The sequence below is a fragment of the Crinia signifera genome, chromosome 7 (genome assembly GCF_055691185.1).
Source record: "Crinia signifera chromosome 7, ASM5569118v1, whole genome shotgun sequence".
Taxonomy (NCBI): domain Eukaryota; kingdom Metazoa; phylum Chordata; class Amphibia; order Anura; family Myobatrachidae; genus Crinia; species Crinia signifera.
Window position 1 is genome coordinate 7,829,878 of NC_139223.1, and position 24,007 is coordinate 7,853,884.

At 42.8% G+C, this 24,007-nt stretch overlaps 2 protein-coding genes across 3 annotated transcripts in view; one reads left to right on the forward strand and one right to left on the reverse strand.

The window, feature by feature from the left end:
• LOC146019740 (uncharacterized) overlaps positions 1-24,007 on the forward strand; it is a 781,584-nt gene that overhangs the window by 54,780 nt on the left and 702,797 nt on the right. The gene's annotated exons all lie outside the window — the stretch shown is intronic.
• The window catches only part of LOC146019730 (uncharacterized), a 206,943-nt gene that overhangs the window by 38,971 nt on the left and 143,965 nt on the right, over positions 1-24,007 (reverse strand). The window contains exons 6-8 of the mRNA XM_083152243.1: positions 15,942-16,064; positions 13,109-13,231; positions 10,513-10,571 (exon numbers count right to left, since the gene is read on the reverse strand). Of these exons, the coding sequence (XP_083008369.1) occupies positions 10,513-10,571; positions 13,109-13,231; positions 15,942-16,064 (305 nt within the window). The remainder of the gene's footprint in view (positions 1-10,512; positions 10,572-13,108; positions 13,232-15,941; positions 16,065-24,007) is intronic.

Genomic DNA, 24,007 nt, shown 5'->3' on the forward strand with positions numbered 1-24,007 from the left:
TATCTCTATGTTCCCCTGTTATATCAGTCATTCATCTCTGTATCTCTATGTTCCCCTGTTATATCAGTCATGCATCTCTGTATCTCTATGTTCCCCTGTTATATCAGTCATTCATCTCTGTATCTCTATGTTCCCCTGTTATATCAGTCACTCATCTCTGTATCTCTATGTTCCTCTGTTATATCAGTCATTCATCTCTGTATCTCTATGTTCCCCTATTATATCAGTCATTCATCTCTGTATCTCTATGTTCCTGTTATATCAGTCATGCATCTCTGTATCTCTATGTTCCCCTGTTATATCAGTTATTCATCTCTGTATCTCTATGTTCCTCTGTTATATCAGGCATTCATCTGCGTATATTTCTATGTTCCCCTGTTATATCAGTCATTCATCTCTGTATCTCTATGTTCCTCTGTTATATCAGTCATTCATCCCTGTATCTATATGTTCCCAGGGCCGGTGTAAGGCTTCTCAGCACCCTAGGCAAAACTTCAATCTACTCCCCCACCCTCCAAAAAAAAAGGTGGGCTTTCCCTGGGGGTCATGTGCACCCTCTCCTTTGCCACCCACAACAGAGTACAAGGAGTAGGGGGCAGCAATGTAGGGAAGTATGTCTCAAGAGGAAGTATGGAGGTGAGGTCTTAGAAGTTCCACAGCCGCCACCTGCAAAAAGTACAACAAGGTTCCTCATAGACATCCTTGATTTTTAGATTTGCAGACTTGGTGGCGCCCCCCAGATCCCAGCGCCCTAGGCAGCTGCCTAGAGCTGCCTAATGGTAGAGCCGGCCCTGTATGTTCCCCTGTTATATCAGTTATTCATCTCTGTATCTCTATGTTCCTCTGTTATATCAGTCATTCATCACTGTATCTCTATGTTCCTTTGTTATATCAGTCACTCATCTCTGTATCTCTATGTTACTCTGTTATATCAGTCATTCATCTCTGTATCTCTATGTTCCCCTATTATATCAGTCATTCATCTCTGTAGCTCTATGTTCCCCTGTTATATCAGTCATTCATCGCTGTATCTCTATGTTCCCCTGTTATATCAGTAATTCATCTCTGTATCTCTATGTTCCCCTGTTATATCAGTCATTCATCGCTGTATCTCTATGTTCCCCTTTTATATCAGTCATTCATCTCTGTATCTCTATGTTCCCCTGTTATATCAGTCATTCATCTTTGTATCTCTATGTTCCTCTGCTATATCAGTCATTCATCTCTGTATCTCTATGTTCCCCTGTTATATCAGTCATTCATCTCTGTATCTCTATGTTCCCCTGTTATATCAGTCATGCATCTCTGTATCTCTATGTTCCCCTGTTATATCAGTCATTCATCGCTGTATCTCTATGTTCCCTGTTATATCAGTCACTCATCTCTGTATCTCTATGTTCCTCTGTTATATCAGTCATTCATCTCTGTATCTCTATGTTCCCCTATTATATCAGTCATTCATCTCTGTATCTCTATGTTCCTGTTATATCAGTCATGCATCTCTGTATCTCTATGTTCCCCTGTTATATCAGTTATTCATCTCTGTATCTCTATGTTCCTCTGTTATATCAGGCATTCATCTGCGTATATTTCTATGTTCCCCTGTTATATCAGTCATTCATCTCTGTATCTCTATGTTCCTCTGTTATATCAGGCATTCATCCCTGTATCTATATGTTCCCAGGGCCGGTGTAAGGCTTCTCAGCACCCTAGGCAAAACTTCAATCTACTCCCCCACCCTCCAAAAAAAAAGGTGGGCTTTCCCTGGGGGTCATGTGCACCCTCTCCTTTGCCACCCACAACAGAGTACAAGGAGTAGGGGGCAGCAATGTAGGGAAGTATGTCTCAAGAGGAAGTATGGAGGTGAGGTCTTAGAAGTTCCACAGCCGCCACCTGCAAAAAGTACAACAAGGTTCCTCATAGACATCCTTGATTTTTAGATTTGCAGACTTGGTGGCGCCCCCCAGATCCCAGCGCCCTAGGCAGCTGCCTAGAGCTGCCTAATGGTAGAGCCGGCCCTGTATGTTCCCCTGTTATATCAGTTACTCATCTCTGTATCTCTATGTTCCTCTGTTATATCAGTCATTCATCACTGTATCTCTATGTTCCCCTGTTATATCAGTTATTCATCTCTGTATCTCTATGTTCCCCTATTATATCAGTCATTCATCTCTGCATCTCTATGTTCCCCTGTTATATCAGTCACTCATCTCTGTATCTCTATGTTCCCCTGTTATATCAGTCACTCATCGCTGTATCTCTATGTTCCCCTGTTATATCAGTCACTCATCTCTGTATCTCTATGTTCCCCTGTTATATCAGTCACTCATCGCTGTATCTCTATGTTCCCCTGTTATATCAGTCATTCATCTCTGTATCTCTATGTTCCTGTTATATCAGTCATTCATCTCTGTATCTCTATGTTCCCCTGTTATATCAGTCACTCATTGCTGTATCTCTATGTTCCCTGTTATATCAGTCATTCATCTCTGTATCTCTATGTTCCTGTTATATCAGTCACTCATTGCTGTATCTCTATGTTCCCCAGTTATATCAGTCATTCATCTCTGTACCTCTATGTCCCCCTGTTATATCAGGCATTCATCTGCGTATATCTCTATGTTCCCCTGTTATATCAGTCATTCATCTCTGTATCTCTATGTTCCTCTGTTATATCAGTCATTCATCTCTGTATCTCTATGTTCCTCCGTTATATCAGTCATTCATCTCTGTATCTCTATGTTCCCCTGTTATATCAGTCATTCATCTCTGTATCTCTATGTTCCCCTGTTATATCAGTCATTCATCCCTGTATCTCTATGTTCCCCTGTTATATCAGTCATTCATCTCTGTATCTCTATGTTCCTGTTATATCAGTCATTCATCTCTGTATCTCTATGTTCCCCAGTTATATCAGTCATTCATCTCTGTACCTCTATGTTCCCCTGTTATATCAGGCATTCATCTGCGTATATCTCTATGTTCCCCTGTTATATCAGTCATTCATCTCTGTATCTCTATGTTCCTCTGTTATATCAGTCATTCATCCCTGTATCTATATGTTCCCCTGTTATATCAGGCATTCATCTGCGTATATCTCTATGTTCCCCTGTTATATCAGTCATTCATCTCTGTATCTCTATGTTCCCCTGTTATATCAGTCACTCATTGCTGTATCTCTATGTTCCCTGTTATATCAGTCATTCATCTCTGTATCTCTATGTTCCCCTGTTATATCAGTCACTCATTGCTGTATCTCTATGTTCCCCAGTTATATCAGTCATTCATCTCTGTATCTCTATGTTCCCCTGTTATATCAGTCACTCATCTCTGTATCTCTATGTTCCCTTATTATATCAGTCACTCATCTCTGTATCTCTATGTTCCCTGTTATATCAGTCACTCATCTCTGTATCTCTATGTTCCTCTGTTATATCAGTCATTCATCTCTGTATCTCTATGTACCCCTGTTATATCAGTCATTCATCTCTGTATCTCTATGTTCCCCTGTTATATCAGTCATTCATCTCTGTACCTCTATGTTCCCCTGTTATATCAGGCATTCATCTGCGTATATCTCTATGTTCCCCTGTTATATCAGTCATTCATCTCTGTATCTCTATGTTCCTCTGTTATATCAGTCATTCATCTCTGTATCTCTATGTTCCTCCGTTATATCAGTCATGCATCTCTGTATCTCTATGTTCCCCTGTTATATCAGTCATTCATCTCTGTATCTCTATGTTCCCCTGTTATATCAGTCATTCATCCCTGTATCTCTATGTTCCCCTGTTATATCAGTCATTCATCTCTGTATCTCTATGTTCCTGTTATATCAGTCATTCATCTCTGTATCTCTATGTTCCATAGTTATATCAGTCATTCATCTCTGTACCTCTATGTTCCCCTGTTATATCAGGCATTCATCTGCGTATATCTCTATGTTCCCCTGTTATATCAGTCATTCATCTCTGTATCTCTATGTTCCTCTGTTATATCAGTCATTCATCCCTGTATCTATATGTTCCCCTGTTATATCAGGCATTCATCTGCGTATATCTCTATGTTCCCCTGTTATATCAGTCATTCATCTCTGTATCTCTATGTTCCCCTGTTATATCAGTCATTCATCTCTGTATCTCTATGTTCCCCAGTTATATCAGTCATTCATCTCTGTATCTCTATGTTCCCCTGTTATATCAGTCACTCATCTCTGTATCTCTATGTTCCCCTATTATATCAGTCACTCATCTCTGTATCTCTATGTTCCCTGTTATATCAGTCACTCATCTCTGTATCTCTATGTTCCTCTGTTATATCAGTCATTCATCTCTGTATCTCTATGTTCCCCTGTTATATCAGTCATTCATCTCTGTATCTCTATGTTCCCCTGTTATATCAGTCATTCATCTCTGTATCTCTATGTTCCCCTGTTATATCAGTCATTCATCTCTGTATCTCTATGTTCCCTGTTATATCAGTCATTCATCGCTGTATCTCTATGTTCCCTGTTATATCAGTCACTCATCTCTGTATCTCTATGTTCCTCTGTTATATCAGTTATTCATCTCTGTATCTCTATGTTCCCCTGTTATATCAGTCATTCATCACTGTATCTCTATGTTCCTCTGTTATATCAGTCATTCATCTCTGTATCTCTATGTTCCCCTGTTATATCAGTCACTCATCTCTGTATCTCTATGTTCCTCTGCTATATCAGTCATTTCTCTCTGTATCTCTATGTTCCCTGTTATATCAGTTATTCATCTCTGTATCTCTATGTTCCCTGTTATATCAGTCATTCATCGCTAAATCTCTATGTTCCCTGTTATATCAGTCATTCATCTCTGTATCTCTATGTTCCCCTGTTATATCAGTTATTCATCTCTGTATCTCTATGTTCCTCTGTTATATCAGTCATTCATCTCTGTATCTCTATGTTCCCCTGTTATATCAGTCATGCATCTCTGTATCTCTATGTTCCCCTGTTATATCAGTTATTCATCTCTGTATCTCTATGTTCCCTGTTATATCAGTCATTCATCGCTGTATCTCTATGTTCCCCTGTTATATCAGTCATTCATCTCTGTATCTCTATGTTCCTGTTATATCAGTCATTCATCTCTGTATCTCTATGTTCCTCTGTTATATCAGTCATTCATCACTGTATCTCTATGTTCCTCTGTTATATCAGTCATTCATCTCTGTATCTCTATGTTCCCCTGTTATATCAGTCATTCATCACTGTATCTCTATGTTCCTCTGTTATATCAGTCATTCATCTCTGTATCTCTATGTTCCCTGTTATATCAGTTATTCATCTCTGTATCTCTATGTTCCCTGTTATATCAGTCATTCATCGCTGTATCTCTATGTTCCCTGTTATATCAGTCACTCATCTCTGTATCTCTATGTTCCTCTGTTATATCAGTTATTCATCTCTGTATCTCTATGTTCCCCTGTTATATCAGTCATTCATCACTGTATCTCTATGTTCCTCTGTTATATCAGTCATTCATCTCTGTATCTCTATGTTCCCCTGTTATATCAGTCATTCATCTCTGTATCTCTATGTTCCTCTGCTATATCAGTCATTCCTCTCTGTATCTCTATGTTCCCTGTTATATCAGTTATTCGTCTCTGTATCTCTATGTTCCCTGTTATATCAGTCATTCATCGCTAAATCTCTATGTTCCCTGTTATATCAGTCACTCATCTCTGTATCTCTATGTTCCTCTGTTATATCAGTCATTCATCTCTGTATCTCTATGTTCCCCTGTTATATCAGTCATGCATCTCTGTATCTCTATGTTCCCCTGTTATATCAGTTATTCATCTCTGTATCTCTATGTTCCCTGTTATATCAGTCATTCATCTTTGTATCTCTATGTTCCTCTGTTATATCAGTTATTCATCTCTGTATCTCTATGTTCCCCTGTTATATCAGTCATTCATCCCTGTATCTCTATGTTCCCCTGTTATATCAGTCATTCATCACTGTATCTCTATGTTCCTCTGTTATATCAGTCATTCATCTCTGTACCTCTATGTTCCCCTATTATATCAGTCATTCATCTCTGTACCTCTATGTTCCCCTATTATATCAGTCACTCATCGCTGTATCTCTGTTCCCCTGTTATATCAGTCATTCATCTCTGTAGCTCTATGTTCCCCTGTTATATCAGTCATTCATCTCTGTATCTCTATGTTCCCCTATTATATCAGTCATTCATCTCTGTACCTCTATGTTCCCCTATTATATCAGTCACTCATCGCTGTATCTCTGTTCCCCTGTTATATCAGTCATTCATCGCTGTATCTCTATGTTCCCCTGTTATATCAGTCATTCATCTCTGTATCTCTATGTTCCCCTATTATATCAGTCATTCATCTCTGTACCTCTATGTTCCCCTATTATATCAGTCACTCATCGCTGTATCTCTGTTCCCCTGTTATATCAGTCATTCATCTCTGTAGCTCTATGTTCCCCTGTTATATCAGTCATTCATCGCTGTATCTCTATGTTCCCCTGTTATATCAGTCATTCATCGCTGTATCTCTATGTTCCCCTGTATATCAGTCATTCATCTTTGTATTTCTATGTTCCTCTGTTATATCAGTCATTCATCTCTGTATCTCTATGTTCCCTGTTATATCAGTCACTCATCTCTGTATCTCTATGTTCCTGTTATATCAGTCATTCATCTCTGTATCTCTATGTTCCCCTGTTATATCAGTCATGCATTTCTGTATCTCTATGTTCCCCTGTTATATCAGTCATTCATCTCTGTATCTCTATGTTCCCCTGTTATATCAGTCATTCATCTCTGTATCTCTATGTTCCTCTGTTATATCAGTCATTCATCTCTGTATCTCTATGTTCCCTGTTATATCAGTCATGCATTTCTGTATCTCTATGTTCCCCTGTTATATCAGTCATTCATCTCTGTATCTCTATGTTCCCTGTTATATCAGTCACTCATCTCTGTATCTCTATGTTCCTCTGTTATATCAGTCATTCATCTCTGTATCTCTATGTTCCCCTGTTATATCAGTCATTCATCTCTGTATCTCTATGTTCCCCTGTTATATCAGTCATTCATCTCTGTATCTCTATGTTCCCCTGTTATATCAGTCATTCATCGCTGTATCTCTATGTTCCCCTGTTATATCAGTCATTCATCTCTGTATCTCTATGTTCCCCTATTATATCAGTCATTCATCTCTGTATCTCTATGTTCCCCTATTATATCAGTCATTCACCTCTGTAGCTCTATGTTCCCCTGTTATATCTGCCATTCATCCCTGTATCTCTATGTTCCTCTGTTATATCAGTCATTCATCTCTGTATCTCTATGTTCCCTGTTAGATCAGTCACTCATCTCTGTATCTCTATGTTCCTCTGTTATATCAGTCATTCATCTCTGTATCTCTATGTTCCCCTGTTATATCAGTCATGCATTTCTGTATCTCTATGTTCCCCTGTTATATCAGTCATTCATCTCTGTATCTCTATGTTCCCTGTTATATCAGTCATGCATTTCTGTATCTCTATGTTCCCCTGTTATATCAGTCATTCATCTCTGTATCTCTATGTTCCCTGTTATATCAGTCACTCATCTCTGTATCTCTATGTTCCTCTGTTATATCAGTCATTCATCTCTGTATCTCTATGTTCCCCTGTTATATCAGTCATGCATTTCTGTATCTCTATGTTCCCCTGTTATATCAGTCATTCATCTCTGTATCTCTATGTTCCCCTGTTATATCAGTCATTCATCGCTGTATCTCTATGTTCCCCTGTTATATCAGTCATTCATCTCTGTATCTCTATGTTCCCCTATTATATCAGTCATTCATCTCTGTATCTCTATGTTCCCCTATTATATCAGTCATTCATCTCTGTAGCTCTATGTTCCCCTGTTATATCTGCCATTCATCCCTGTATCTCTATGTTCCTCTGTTATATCAGTCATTCATCTCTGTATCTCTATGTTCCCCTGTTATATCAGTCATGCATCTCTGTATCTCTATGTTTCCTGTTATATCAGTCATTCATCCCTGTATCTCTATGTTCCTCTGTTATATCAGTCATTCATCTCTGTATCTCTATGTTCCCCTGTTATATCAGTCATTCATCTCTCTACCTCTATGTTCCCCTGTTATATCAGTCATTCATCGCTGTATATCTATGTTCCCCTGTTATATCAGTCATGCATCTCTGTATCTCTATGTTCCCGTTATATCAGTCATTCATCGCTGTATCTCTATGTTCCCCTATTATATCAGTCACTCATCTCTGTATCTCTATGTTCCCTGTTATATCAGTCACTCATCTCTGTATCTCTATGTTCCTCTGTTATATCAGTCATTCATCTCTGTATCTCTATGTTCCCCTGTTATATCAGTCATTCATCTCTGTATCTCTATGTTCCCCTGTTATATCAGTCATTCATCTCTGTATCTCTATGTTCCTGTTATATCAGTCAGTCATCTCTGTATCTCTATGTTCCTCTGTTATATCAGTTATTCATCTCTGTATCTCTATGTTCCTCTGTTATATCAGTTATTCATCTCTGTATCTCTATGTTCCCCTGTTATATCAGTCATTCATCCCTGTATCTCTATGTTCCTCTGTTATATCAGTCATTCATCCCTGTATCTCTATGTTCCCCTGTTATATCAGTCACTCATCGCTGTATCTCTGTTCCCCTGTTATATCAGTCATTCATCTCTGTATCTCTATGTTCCCCTTTTATATCAGTCATTCATCTCTGTATCTCTATGTTCCCTGTTATATCAGTCATTCATCTCTGTAGCTCTATGTTCCGCTGTTATATCAGTCAGTCATCTCTGTATCTCTATGTTCCCCTGTTATATCAGTCATTCATCGCTGTATCTCTATGTTCCCCTGTTATATCAGTCATGCATCGCTGTATCTCTATGTTCCCTGTTATATCAGTCACTCATCTCTGTATCTCTATGTTCCCCTGTTATATCAGTCACTCATCTCTGTATCTCTATGTTCCTCTGTTATATCAGTCATTCATCTCTGTATCTCTATGTTCCCCTGTTATATCAGTAATTCATCTCTGTATCTCTATGTTCCTCTGTTATATCAGTCATTCATCTCTGTATCTCTATGTTCCTGTTATATCAGTCATGCATCTCTGTATCTCTATGTTCCCCTGTTATATCAGTTATTCATCTCTGTATCTCTATGTTCCTGTTATATCAGTCATGCATCTCTGTATCTCTATGTTCCCCTGTTATATCAGTTATTCATCTCTGTATCTCTATGTTCCCCTGTTATATCAGTCATTCATCTCTGTATCTCTATGTTCCTCTGTTATATCAGTCATTCATCTCTGTATCTCTATGTTCCTCTGTTATATCAGTCATTCATCTCTGTATCTCTATGTTCCTCTGTTATATCAGTCATTCATCTCTGTATCTCTATGTTCCCCTGTTATATCAGTCATTCATCTCTGTATCTCTATGTTCCTCTGTTATATCAGTCATTCATCCCTGTATCTCTATGTTCCTCTGTTATATCAGTCATTCATCTCTGTAGCTCTATGTTCCTCCGTTATATCAGTCATTCATCTCTGTATCTCTATGTTCCCCTGTTATATCAGTCATTCATCTCTGTATCTCTATGTTCCTCTATAGCAGTCATTCATCTCTGTATCTCTATGTTTCCCTGATATATCAGTCAGTCATCTCTGTATCTCTATGTTCCCCTGTTATATCAGTTATTCATCTCTGTATCTCTATGTTCCTCTGTTATATCAGTCATTCATCTCTGTATCTCTATGTTCCTCTGTTATATCAGTCATTCATCTCTGTATCTCTATGTTCCTCTGTTATTTAAGTCATTCATCTCTGTATCTCTATGTTCCCCTGTTATATCAGTCATTCATCTCTGTAGCTCTATGTTCCTCTGTTATATCAGTCATTCATCTCTGTATCTCTATGTTCCCCTGTTATATCAGTTATTCATCTCTGTATCTCTATGTTCCCCTGTTATATCAGTCATTCATCTCTGTAGCTCTATGTTCCTCTGTTATATCAGTCATTCATCTCTGTATCTCTATGTTCCTCTGTTATATTAGTCATTCATCTCTGTATCTCTATGTTCCCCTGTTATATCAGTCATTCATCTCTGTATCTCTATGTTCCTCGGTTATATCAGTCATTCATCTCTGTATCTCTATGTTCCTCGGTTATATCAGTCATTCATCTCTGTATCTCTGTTTTTACCCAACATTTCTTATTTGAAATTATATAACACATGTGAGCGCCACTGGCATTTTTAGCAGATATTTTGCACAGAGCTGTCGGCACTCAAAGAGTTAATAGTAAAATAGAATTTCAGTCAGATGCTTTTTCCATTAACTCCTTTGCACCGGTGACACAAATACCTAATGCCCAGCACATTGGCGCAGCTAATGCCGTGTACATATATTATGTCCCCTGTGCTCAGGAACGTGTCTTTGTTACGGGTCTTACCTTCCGTTTTGGAAGCAATGTCTTGACGTTTTCCATGATAGAAGATATCGTCTTGTTACCTTTATTGAAGAAAATCAGTGATCGTAATTCTAGAGACATTTTTAATATATGAATAAATGTGCTCTGAGTATAAAAAAAAAAAAATCAGAAGAGCAAACCACGCATCTTGTCTTTTTTTCAACCGTGAGTGCCACCACCCCACCTATCTAACTATCTATGTATATATATATATAATATATATATATATATATATATATATATATATATATATATATATATATATATATGTCTTGTGTCCGTTTGTGTGTCTCCAAAACACTGCCATCTGTTGGCAGCGAGTGAAAATACATCTATTTCTCTCTCACAAATGCACAAACACAGAGGCAATCACAAGGTACAATTTTAGAGGAAAGAGAAAGACTGTCGTGAGTGTGGCGCACTCGAAAAATAAAAATAAATTGTTTGTAAGGTACTTATGTATTATCTGGACTCCCATGTTAAATGCACCCCATTTTTTCATACTCCTACTATCCAACTACGCATGGAGTTAATTTTATATAGTGTGGCAAGCGCAGCGAGCCACCGTGCCCGAAGCGTGGCGAGCGCAGCGAGCCCCGCGAGGGGACGTGGTCTCATAAGAAAAACGGGAGCCCAGATATTACATAAGTACCGTTTGGAATAAAAAATAACTTTTAATATTTATATCTTAAAATGGCGACATATAAAACACAACATACATGGGTAGAAAATGGGGTAATGATAAAAAGGGAAAAAAAAGGAAATTTTTCCTACTTAGTGAACCCCAATATCCCTTAATTCACTAATTAGTGTGTACCGATTGGATTTATGCACATTCCGTATCATTTATTATAGTTATTCTCACTATGGAGTTGGTACGTGTGTGCACTTATATCACAATCCTCAATGGTCTGTAGAGCATATCTCTGTTATGTGGATCCCCTTGAAGTTTGATCTCATGCGATTGGATACGTCTTATTTGAAATCTCCTGGTGTGTACCCAGCGTTTTTACAATAAATTGGTTGTACCCTTCATTGTCTGTGGTGATTCTTTTAGTGACAGATAGTATTGTCACTGCGAGTCTGCAAGGGGCCTTGTATGAATAAGTGGGTCTTAGCCAGTGGCATATTTCATTCGAAAGAGACGGTATAGTTAAACTGGTATTAACACACTTTATTGCCGTTCTGTCCGGTAATGTTTTTGTACTGTCACAATAGAGGCGCATTGGTTTATAGATCAAAAAATCCTCAAAGTCGTATTAGGTATCCCTACTAAGCGGGTCCCCTCAGATACTGTCTTGTGTAACCTAATGCGTCCTTGGATGGAATCGCCTGGTGTGTACACATATGCAGAAATAGGCAATAAATTGGTTAATAGTGGGTATGGCGATTTGTCATTTAATTGGTGACAGATAACGCTATCTCTACAAGCCTGTAGGGAAGCTTCTTGTGAATAAGGTGAATTTGGTACAAGTAGTGGCCAAACGACACATGTTACTCGTAAATTATAGAGCCGGGTTCAATAGGTGTGATCACCCGCTGCTATAAGTTGTAGACAAACAGCACCCGTATTGGTGTTTCTTAGGCAGGGATTGCCTAGTGTATGTCCGCTTGTAATTATATAGATGGGTTAATATCATATCTTTATTGATGTAATCTGTTGGTTTATAATAAATGATACATTTGGCAAGTCTTGCGAAAAAAAATGTCTCCACATCTATAAATGGGAAGCGGTCATCTATTAGAATGAACTTAGGTCTACAGTCATTAGGTCGACCCCACTAGGTCGACCTGACTTAAGGTCGACATGGGCCAAGGTCGACATGACTTAAGGTCAAATTTGCATAAAGGTCGACATGAGGAAGGTCGACTGGTCATAAGGTCGACATGGAGTTTTTCACTGTTTTTTGAGCCGACATGTGCCTAGAAGAGGACAGAGGGGGGAGTTGCCTGTCCATTGGAGGGAGCAGAGCTAGCTCCCGCTCCCTATAGTCCACCCCTGCTGCTGTAGTCTGGCGTATGGAACCACCAGCTAGGGATTATAGACCCGCCTCCAGCCGCTGAGTCCTGGCACCTGACAGAGGCTACCAGAGGAGCTTTGAGTCAAGGTGAGGACCGGACTCTAGCGTCGTGCTGCTGCGGCAGCCATTTTGAAAGGGGAGAACCTGCTCTTTCTGTCCAGGAGATCCACAGATTACCCTCCCTGGGACACCTTTCCCACACATGGGCTCTATTCAAAACTCTGCAGCCTCCGGATGCCACTCTATTCAGTGCTTCTATTGGCTCTGGTAGCGGCCTGTCTGACAGACACTGTATTAGTGCAGCCCTCTTACATTATATCTTGCTCTTTCACATTGACTTTCATATGTATAATGGGCATCAAGGTGGGTGGCATATGTATAATGGAGCATCACATGCCCCCCACACCTAGGGCCGGATTTCCCACTAGGCCCCAGGGTGCTAAATAAATAAGAAGTAGTTTATGATTGGTTGCCCATAGCAACAGCACATGTGAAGTAGAATACACATCTTAGTAAATTTCCCCCACAGTGTCAAAAATGCAGAAGATAAAAAATACCTGTGTCCTGGGAACTCCCCTGGTGGCTCCCGTTGCCTCTATCAGCGCTAACAGTTATGCCGGCCCCCCTGTTTCCTGTAACACTAAATGGAAGTGACAGCATCCGTGACGCATCCTGTCTCCCTGGTAACAACATAAACAAATAATACTGGCCTTGAAAAAGCTGCTTTTGGTGCAGTGAAACATGTGTTGGTCGATACCTTAAATTGAATGTCTGTTAGCACAATAGAAATGTTATCTCAATGTATTTAGATTGTTAGCTCCTTAATTATACTGTATTGAATAGGAAAGTTGTGAGTGAAGTTCTGCTTTCCAGACAGCAGAGGGCAATAAATATCTGCCTAAATTCATTCCCATGTGGAACAAATAGATAGTGCCTATCTGAAGTAAGGCAAAATCTATACTGCTGTTTTCCCCTAAGTTCACTGTCAAACACAGCTGTGAGGTGGCAACATTAGAGGCAATAAAGCCAGAAACCTGAGGACCACCCTATCTAGGACAGATAGAACACAGCTGTGTGGAAGGAATATTTAAAAGGGATATTCATATACCAATTTTTGGGCTCTTAAAAATAAAAGTGCCTAAGAAAAACATTTATGTGAAAAAGGAGCTAAGGGTATATTACAATGACCGATAGTAGTCATTGACACCTTTCTGGAATTTTTTCTCATTTACATTGAGACAGTGCTTGATTAAATATTGACATTTTCATGTACAAAGGTTATTTTTAAGGATCACTTTTCCTTCTATTTTGTTCACTTAAAACACCATCTGTGTGTATATGTGTATGTGTTTGTATGTATGATTTTAACCCCTATAAATTCACTGCGGCCTCTTATCATATCCTATAAAGGGATTTTTTAGAAAATAATAATTAAAAGTTAAATTTTATGTGTATTGATTAAAGTGCGGTCCCTGAACAACAGTCCTTTCTTTTTTCTTTAACCCCTTCCCGACGGGGCGTTTTTTGTTAACTTTTTTTTTTTTTTTTTTCCTCGCGTTCAAATAAGCGTAACTCTTCTAATTTTCCGGCTATATAGACACATGAGGGCTTTTTTTTTGCGGGACAAGTTGTACTTTTTAATTGTACCATTTACTATACCGTATAATATTCTGGGGAATCAGTAAATAATTCAATGTGGGGTAAAAAGGAAAAAAAAACTCAATTCCTCAATTTTGCGCTGGTTACGTTTTTTTTTGGAATTCATAGTTCGTTTAAAATGATGGGTTATCTTTATTCTATGGGTCGTTACGATTCCGGTGATACTAAACTTATATAGTTTTCGTTACGTTTTACCACTAAAAAAAAAATAGAAAATGTTACGTTTTTTCTAATTTGCGTCGCGTTGCCATGTTCTGCGGCTTATAACTTTTTTATTTTTCCACCTACGGACCTGGGTGAGGGCTCATTTTTTGCGGGCTGAAGTGTACTTTTTAATTAATACCATTATGGGATATGGGCGACTTTCTGATCTCTTTTAGTTACTTTTTTTTTGGGTAGGCGATGCGACCAAAAAACGTAGTTTTGGCGTTGGGAATTTTTTCCGTTTACGCCTTTAACCGTGCGGGATAACTAATGTTATATTTTAATAGATCGGACTTTTAGGAACGCGGCGATACCAAATATGTTTATTTTTTTATTTTTTATTTATTTTTATTTGTGAAATGGGGAAAGGGGGGTGATTTGAACTTTTAATATTTTTTTATTTTTTTTTTATTTTTACTACAAGGCCCCCTAGTGTACTTGACCACTAGGGGGCGCGATCGCCTGTACTAGGTTCAGCCATAGAGCTCTATGGCTGAACATAGTGATTTTCAGCACTTCCTATTACATCCTGCCTCAGGCAGGATGTAATAGGAATGCTGACATGGCCAGCACAGGGGTCTACATTAGACCCCTGGCTGCCATGGCAACCGATCGGCACCCTCCGATCTCGCCGCGGGGGTCCCCGATCGGCGCCGTAGGGGGGCGCCCCCCCTCCGATCAGCTATTTAAGCACTGCGGGCGCTTTGCCCGCGGTGCTTAAAGGGTTAAACGGCCAAGATCGGCGAACTCGCCGCTCGTGGCCGTGAGAGCAGGTACCTGGCTGTAATATACAGCCATTACCTGCTCTCTTTCAAGCCAGCTCACTCCGTGAGCTGGCTTGATTCCCCCGCAACCCCGGAAGGGGTTAAATACGTTAACTTGTTACTGTTTGGGATTTGCACCCCCACTAACCGATTTAATAAATGTGGGGAATGGATCTTCGGATCATATAAACAAGATTTTTTTCAGTGTGCAGGCATGCCCCCAGCTCCGACAAGGAACAACCCATCCATACAGAGTCCTGGCACCTGACAGAGGCTACCAGAGGAGCTTTGAGTCAAGGTGAGGACCGGACTCTAGCGTCGTGCTGCTGCGGCAGCCATTTTGAAAGGGGAGAACCTGCTCTTTCTGTCCAGGAGATCCACAGATTACCCTCCCTGGGACACCTTTCCCACACATGGGCTCTATTCAAAACTCTGCAGCCTCCGGATGCCACTCAGTGCTTCTATTGGCTCTGGTAGCGGCCTGTCTGACAGACACTGTATTAGTGCAGCCTTCTTACATTATATCTTGCTCTTTCACGTTGACTTTCATATGTATAATGGGCATCAAGGTGGGTGGCATATGTATAATGGAGCATCACATGCCCCCCACACCTATGGCCGGATTTCCCACTAGGCCCCAGGGTGCTAAATAAATAAGAAGTAGTTTATGATTGGTTGCCCATAGCAACAGCACATCTGAAGTAGAATACACATCTTAGTAAATTTCCCCCACAGTGTCAAAAATGCAGAAGAAAAAAAATACCTGTGTCCTGGGAACTCCCCTGGTGGCTCCCGTTGCCTCTATCAGCGCTAACAGTTATGCCGGCCCCCCTGTTTCCTGTAACACTAAATGGAAGTGACAGCATCCGTGACGCATCCTGTCTCCCTGGTAACAACATAAACAAATAATACAAGATATATAAATGTCTATAGTGTTTGATTAATGTGACATTAAACACAAGCACAAAAATATATACAATGTAATACGCAGGTTGTAGAAAATGGAGGATACAGTAGTCATCATGAAGCAGAGACAAACATATCATATGTACTACTCTTTTCAATAGTACTATTCTTCTTCTGAATCCGCGTTCTCTTTTCTGCAGATCTGGACGACTCAAGGAACAGAGATTTAAGGACGGTAAGTATTTCTTTTATTTGCAGGTTATTTCTCTAGTGGTTCGGCTGTAAAAGCACCACGTTGGCTTCACACTTCAATAAGGGTGTACAGGGTTCAGATATCAAATAAATATAATACGGAAATTTCCCTTACAGCTAACACCGCATTACAATAACATCTAATAACAGGTATAGAAGTCAACTGGCCATGTTCACATAAGTGTACCGATAGTTACAGTATTTACGACACGGAGTAAACAGTTAAATCAGGTTATACGACTGTATATCTGCAAATGTAATACCTATCCGGTTTCATACACTTAGTACAGTTTCAGATTATCCTTATAAACAATATAGGGTTTTGGTATCTATGTACAGCGGTGTAGCTAGGTACCATGGTGCCCGGAGCAAGGACATATTTTGCGCCCCAACATGTGTTGGCATGTTACATTTGAAAAGAAAAAAACGTAAAAAATAAGACACTTTATAAGACACTGTAACGGAATCTGCAGCGCTATATAAGACACTGTAACGGAATCTGCTGCGCTATATAAGACGCTGTAATGGAATCTGCTGCGCTATATAAGACGCTGTAACGGAATCTGCTGCGCTACATAAGACGCTGTAACGGAATCTGCTGTGCTACATAAGACACTGTAACGGAATCTGCTGCGCTATATAAGAAGCTGTAATGGAATCTGCTGCGCTATATAAGACACTGTAACGGAATCTGCAGCGCTATATAAGACGCTGTAACGGAATCTGCTGCGCTATATAAGACACTGTAACGGAATCTGCTGCGGTATATAAGACACTGTAACCGAACCTGCTGCGCTATATAAGATGCTGTAATGGAACATGCTGTGCTATATAAGATGCTGTAACGGAATCTGCTGCGCTATATAAGACGCTGTAACGGAATCTGCTGCACTATATAAGACACTGTAACAGAATCTGCTGCGCTACATAAGACACTGTAACGGAATCTGCTGCGCTATATAAGACACTGTAACGGAATCTGCTGCGCTATATAAGACACTGGAACGGAATCTGCTGCGCTACATAAGACACGAACGAAATCTGCTGCGCTATATAAGACACTGTAAAGGAAGCTGCTGCGTTATATAAGACACTGTAACGGAATCTGCTGCGCTATATAACATGCTGACAGCTGTAAATAAAGAAATAAAGATAGATATATACAGCATAAATAAAGATATATACAGCAGGCCAGGGCAGCAGCAGAAGCCAGAGATTCACTCTCCCCTCCCGCCCACGGGCTCCACGAATCCAACAAAAAAACAAGCTTATAACTATGTTTATTTGAAGAACATTCTTTAGCTGTAAAAAAAAAATCAATCCACCTTGAATAACGGGATAAGGCACGGGCAGCAGCCAGCAAGACACCTTCTCCTCCTCCAGGCTACAGCCAGCGCTTGGGAAGGCTGATGAGTGACGCTGCTGTAGCCAGGGAGGGGGTCAAAGACAGGTGACTCTGGCTGGGACTGGGAGGGGTCTGTACAGTGTGTCACTGTCAGTGCTGCTATGCTGCCTGCGCTGCCCGGAAGCCGGACTGAGCAGCAGCAATTTAGAGGCAGGAGTAGGACATATGATAGGTCCGACTCGGCGTGTCAGCATGCCGCCCGGCCTCACCGCCTGTGACGCTTGGCGGCAGGGACCGGGCGAGCAGGGCAGGAGGCAGGCGCAGGGCCGGCGCTGCGCACGCTGCCCGGGCCGTAAGTATGCAGACGTCACTCACACCACACTTGCAGGGATCATTTGCGGAGGGGGCGGGCCGGCGGCGCCAGTCAACCAATCGGCGCCCGGAGCAGGAGCTCCGGTGGCTCCGCCCTCCCTACGCCTCTGTCTATGTATCTAACGATAAACCAGTTACAATTGATTACGCCTCTGCGCAGAGAGGCACTCCAATATATACTTCTCTATTGAAGCTATACTAGCTCACTAAGGTATAACAACTTATTACAGTGCCCTAATGAGCAGACTCTAGAACTTTACTAAGATAATATCATATATACAGTTTGCTGAGAACCTAGTCCGACGCTCACTCTATAATCAAATAGTGAACATACTATAGTTCAACTGGCAGATTGTTAAAGAGACATGAGTTTATTTCTTTTCCACAGAGATTTCCCACTACCGCGGGATGCAACGACTGTCTACACTGATCCAGGTAAGTTGCTGACACTATTGAGGTGGGTCAAGGGATCTATATGAACAGCTGACGATTATCCTGGCTATACTACACGTAGCCTCCCTGTAACTCCTCAGATGCTGCCTGTCTGGTTATACGTAGAGTTTAGTACTTGATGAAGGAAAACTGATCAATCAGGCTCCTATGGGAGGGGAATCCTTAGAAGTGATGGGTTTCAGGCTATGACTCACTGCTCACTTTCTTCTGGATGCCAACATTAACAATATGCTTCCTGCACCAATGATCCTGCACCAGTACCTTTACAACAGTATCTCTTCTTATCTAGCTTCCCCAGGCTGTGTCGCCGGGTTTCGCTACCTGTATCTGGAGCTTTATCCTAAACTTTTCCCTACAGGCTTTGACAGCTGCTCACTTGCTCGTACTGGGTCAGTGGAGTGTCCCCTGACTCCTAAGTCGGGTTTAACTCTCCTGACCCGTGGTAGGGAGTGTGAAGGTATCCAGAGACTACTGTCCTTTGCCCCTTCTGGGGTATACACTTTACGTTGGGATCTGCACCCGGAGGGGTTTACTGCTGGGCAATTAGGGTTTGACAAGTGTGCTGCTTCTGGACAGCACTATAAGATGTCCCACTCTGTAGCAATAACTATCGGCTGTCCACTAGTATCAGCTGCGATGAACTGTGTGCTGCTGGGAGGCTGGCCTGAGGGGGGTGACGGTACTGCCTAATGGGGCCGGGTCACACTCACCACACCTCCTCTCCGCTGTCTGCAGCCGGTCAGCGTCTCTTCGGAGCCCGCCTGGACTCCGCCTCCGTGCCGCCTTCTCGATGATGCGGCCTACTCCGACTCCTCGTCAGATGACGCAGCTGATGCGGAATCCCCTCCGATGCCGCCCGGCGATGACGCGGCTGACTCCGGAACACGATGTCGGGCTCTGGATATCACCACCACCGGATGCTTCTCCTGCTGCCGCCAAAGGCTCTCTGGCGGTCCCCGATACACAGGTTAGTCTCACCGGCGTATTCAGCACCGCTCTCCATTTCTTATCCGGCTGCGCAGCTCTGCACTTTCACCAGCCTCCTCAGCCAAACGTTTTTTTTTTTCTAACGTCCCCTCCTCCTGCTTTTATAACTTCTCCTGTTTGGCGGGCAGAAACGGGGCTCACGCTGGTCACGAGCACCCCATCTTTATTGATCAAATGTTCACGGGCACAAAATCTGTTAACCCCTCTGGCCAGGGTATTTGAGTTTGCCCTGTCATTAATCTTTTTCCGGGCAGTTTAGTCCATTTTCCTCTGGTGGGAGATTACAGTTTATTATTGTCCTAATAGTTACTAAGCTTTCCATGAACGTGGATATATGTAAGGGCACAGTCTATAATGTCCCCTGTGGGGATGGGCTATATCACTGACAATTTATAGCTTACATCAAGAGCATCTCTAAGGCATTCTATGCCTCCTACCTCCTACATAACATATATACATTCAGGCCATTACAACTTTCCCCGGCCAAAACAATGCCTGTCCCCAGGTATACTACCACCCTACACATCTCTATGAAAGATACATAGTTGTGTCTATCTATACACGATAACGTAGGGGCAATACTCCTCGAGTGCTTCGTAGTGGTCTTTCCGTTGGACGGGTGGAAGTCTCGCTTTCGTCTCGTTCTAGTGGTGCTCCTTGATCCACTTCCGAACTCGGGGTAAGCTATCGTCCTGACGAAGGGCGGCTCCTCTGTTTCTTTACTTTAATACTTGGACCACAGACAAGCATGAGGATCTCCATGGGGTCGGGCATGGTGGCATTTGCAGGAGACTCGTCCCTTTCTGACTCGAGTGGTTCTTCAGCCGACGCGGGCGTGTCTGTAGCTACACACGGTTTCAACTGTTCTCGTGCGACAGTAATGATGGGACCCGCTTGACCCCTTTAAATTTGATAACTGTGAAACTCGCCCGTCGGTATGCTGACAACCGTGTAGGGTTGAGTCTCCCATCGAAAGTCTAGTTTACTGTCCCTACGATTTTTCCTCCGCCACACTCGTTCGCCAATGTGGAGTGGGATCTCACATCTATCAGCGTCGTAATTCTTTCTTTGTCATTGTTGGGCGCTGTCCATCCGCTGTTTTACGACTCCTCCGACCGCTTACATTTGACGCTGGTGTCGGCCGACCCAGTCACTGATGGGTCTTTCGGTCTCTATGAACTCCGGACATAGTTCTAAATCTTTTGGTAGTTGACCATGGCGGCCAAACATAAGGAAAAAGGGAGTGTATCCGGTGGAGCAATGGCTCGTGTTGTTATACATGTACGCAAGGTTGGACACTAGGCTTGGCCACAGGCTCCGTTGTTCCCTGGACAATGCTCGGAGCATCCCAATGATAGTCTGGTTGGCCCGCTCACATAAGCCATTAGACTGCGGATGGTAAGCGGTAGTGCGTATTTTCTTACAACCGTATAAAGTACACAAGTCATGGAATAAAGCCGCTTCGAAGGCAGGCCCACGGTCAGTAAGGATCCGGTCTGGAGTTCCGTACGGTTGCAAGAAATGTTTGAGGAACACTTGAGCTGTTGTTTTTGCCGTAGTGTCTCGAACTGGGACCACTACCAAGAATTTGGTAAAGTGATCTGTTATAGTCAACGCATACTCTACTCCGCTAGTGCTGGCTTCCAATTTAACGTGGTCCAGGGCCACCAATTCTAATGGCCGTCGTGTCTCAATTGGGCATAGCGGATCTCTTTGTCCTGGATCCGGGCGCCTTTTCAACGCACATGCTGTACAGTCTTGGCACCATTTGTCAATGTCCTCCTTTATGCCAACCCAAAAGAACCGACTTCGTAAAGTTGCCTCTGTTTTGTAGGTTCCGAAATGCCCCGACTGGTCGTGGTAGGCTTGCAAGATGGAGTTGCTCTGCTGTCGGGTTATAACAATTTGCCTTCTCAATTGTAGCCTAGTTCGTTGTCTTAGGAGTCGGAGCAGCTCGGGTGTTGTTTGTGACCGCTGGTCTTTGGACAATCTTCGTCCTTCTCTAAGAATTTCGACTAACTCCCACATGGTCGGGTCTTCGTGCTGCACCTTCTGCCAATCAACAACGGGTCCGGCGTCCATTGCCTCGGTGTCAGCCACCGTGACCGGATTGGAATGTCCAACTTTCTTGCCACGTTTTGTCGGCCTAGGTGCGAACGCGGGTATCTCCACTCTCTCTTCCTGGTCTTCCGCTTCCGGGATGGTTACGCTTGGCAGGCGGGATAAGGCATCCGCATTGGTATTCAGTTTCCCACTACGGTAAGTAATGGTGTAACGGAAGTTCGCTAATCGAGCCATCCAGCGTTGCTCCAAAGCTCCCAAGTGTGCGGTGTCCAAATGTGCAAGGGGGTTGTTGTCGGTCACAATGGTAAAGGAAGCAGCGGTCAAATAGCTTCTGAACTTCTCCGTTACAGCCCATATCAACGCCAGCAATTCCAGTTTGAACGCACTGTAGTTTTCTGAATTTCTCTCAGTCTTTTTCAGGCCTCTGCTCGCATAAGCTATGACTTTTTCCTGTCCATTCTGCACTTGTGCCAGCACAGCACCCAATCCGGCGTTGCTAGCGTCTGTGTATACGCGGAAAGGCTGTTCATAATCGGGGTAGGCAAGAAGAGGGGCACTAACCAACGCTGTCTTCAACTCTTCAAATGCCAGTTGATGCGAGTCGGACCAATCGACTGGGGCATTTCCTCTCCTTTCCGACCCGGACCAGCCTCGGAGTAAGGCATGTAAGGGTGCCGCTATTTTGGCAAAGTGGTGCATGAATCGTCTATAGTAGCCGGCAAAGCCTAAGAAGCTCCGGACTTCTCTCACGGTTGTCGGAATGGGCCACTCTGTGACTGCCCTGATCTTCTCCGGGTCGGGGTGAATCCCGTGGGCGCTCACACTATGCCCCAAGTACTGCACTTCCGGTTTCAAAAGATGGCACTTGGCGGGATTCAGTTTCAGGCCGCTCTTGATCAACTGCGCGAACACTTCCCCCAAATGCTCCAAGTGTTTTTCGTACGTGCCGGAGAAGATAATAATATCGTCTAGATACAGCAGAATCATTTAAAAGTTTCTGTGGCCCAAGCAGTGCTCCATTAGTCTTTGAAATGTCGCTGGGGCATTACATAATCCAAAGGGCATACGGGTAAACTCAAATAGTCCCATGGGCGTGGTGAAGGCCGTTTTTTCCTGATGTTCTGGCGCGACGGGGATCTGCCAATACCCGCTGGTTAGGTCTAAGGTTGAGAAATATTGGGCGGTCTTTAGGGCGGTTAGTGACTCCTCAATCCTCGGCAATGGATATGCGTCTATGTGGGTTACATTGTTTAACTTGCGGTAATCCACACAGAATCGTAGGCTCCCGTCTTTCTTTTTGACCAGTACAATGGGGGCCGCCCAGGGGCTGTGGCTTTCGGTGATCACCCCGGATTCCTTCATGTCTGTCAGCATGTCTCGTACTGGCTGATACAGCGCAGGGGCTAACGGACGATGCCTTTCTTTAATAGGTGGGTGGTCTCCTGTGGGTATGTCGTGAACCACATTTTTCGCCGTGCCGAAATCTGAAGAGTGTTGACTAAAGGCTTGTGAGAATTCTTCTACTACCCGTACTACTCCATCCTTCTGTTCTGTTGACGTACTCGGGTCCCCAATCTGAATAGAATCCCACCATCGGTCCCTTTTCATTCCCATCGCCGGGGATGTGCTCGCTACTTGTTGTGGGGCCGTGGAAGCCTCTGCGTCAAATATATCTTCGAAGTTGACTTCGGTTAATCGGGCGATCGGGCAATTTTTATGTAATTTGATGGGAAAGCTATGTGGGTTGATTACCCGTACGAACACCTGGCCTTGGTGGACTCTGGTGACGGCTCTCGCTACTGCGAATGGATACTGTCCGCTCGGGTCGTGGTGTTCCACCATAGCTTCATAGTCTGCTCCGCCTACTCCGAAGCGGGCCTTGCATTGTAGCATCACTTCTGAGTTCGGCTGGAGAAGGAGGGTGGTCCGATCGCTGATTCAAGCTTTTCCAATTTCTCCGCGGTCGTTAGCGAAGTTGCCCATTCCCTTCAACCATCTGACCGTCTGGAGCAGGGCCTTTCGTTCTTCGCGATCTGCTCGAGTTAGTTCCTGTTGTAGAGATTCTACCAGTTCTCCTGGGCAATTTTTAAGCACGTTCATCCCTAATATTATGGGTGGGAGATGTTCGTTAAATTCCTTGGTGATCAGACACCCTTGACGGATCAATCGTGCTTTCCCGATCATCAATTCGGCTTCCCAGTATCCGCAATATTCAATGGTTTGTCCATTGCTGGCCAACAGTTGCAGCCAGTTCTGGTGGCGTCATGATTTCCTCCCTTGGCCAGTACTTGTCAAACTCGGTGAGACAGATGGTAGTGACCTGGGATCCCGTGTCCAATAGTGCCGAAATCTCCACACCGTTGATAGAGATGGTGACGTGTGGGCAGGCTCCTACGTATCGGGAATGCCAGGTTGGCGGGGTCGGACCTACTATGGGGAATTCTCCCGAG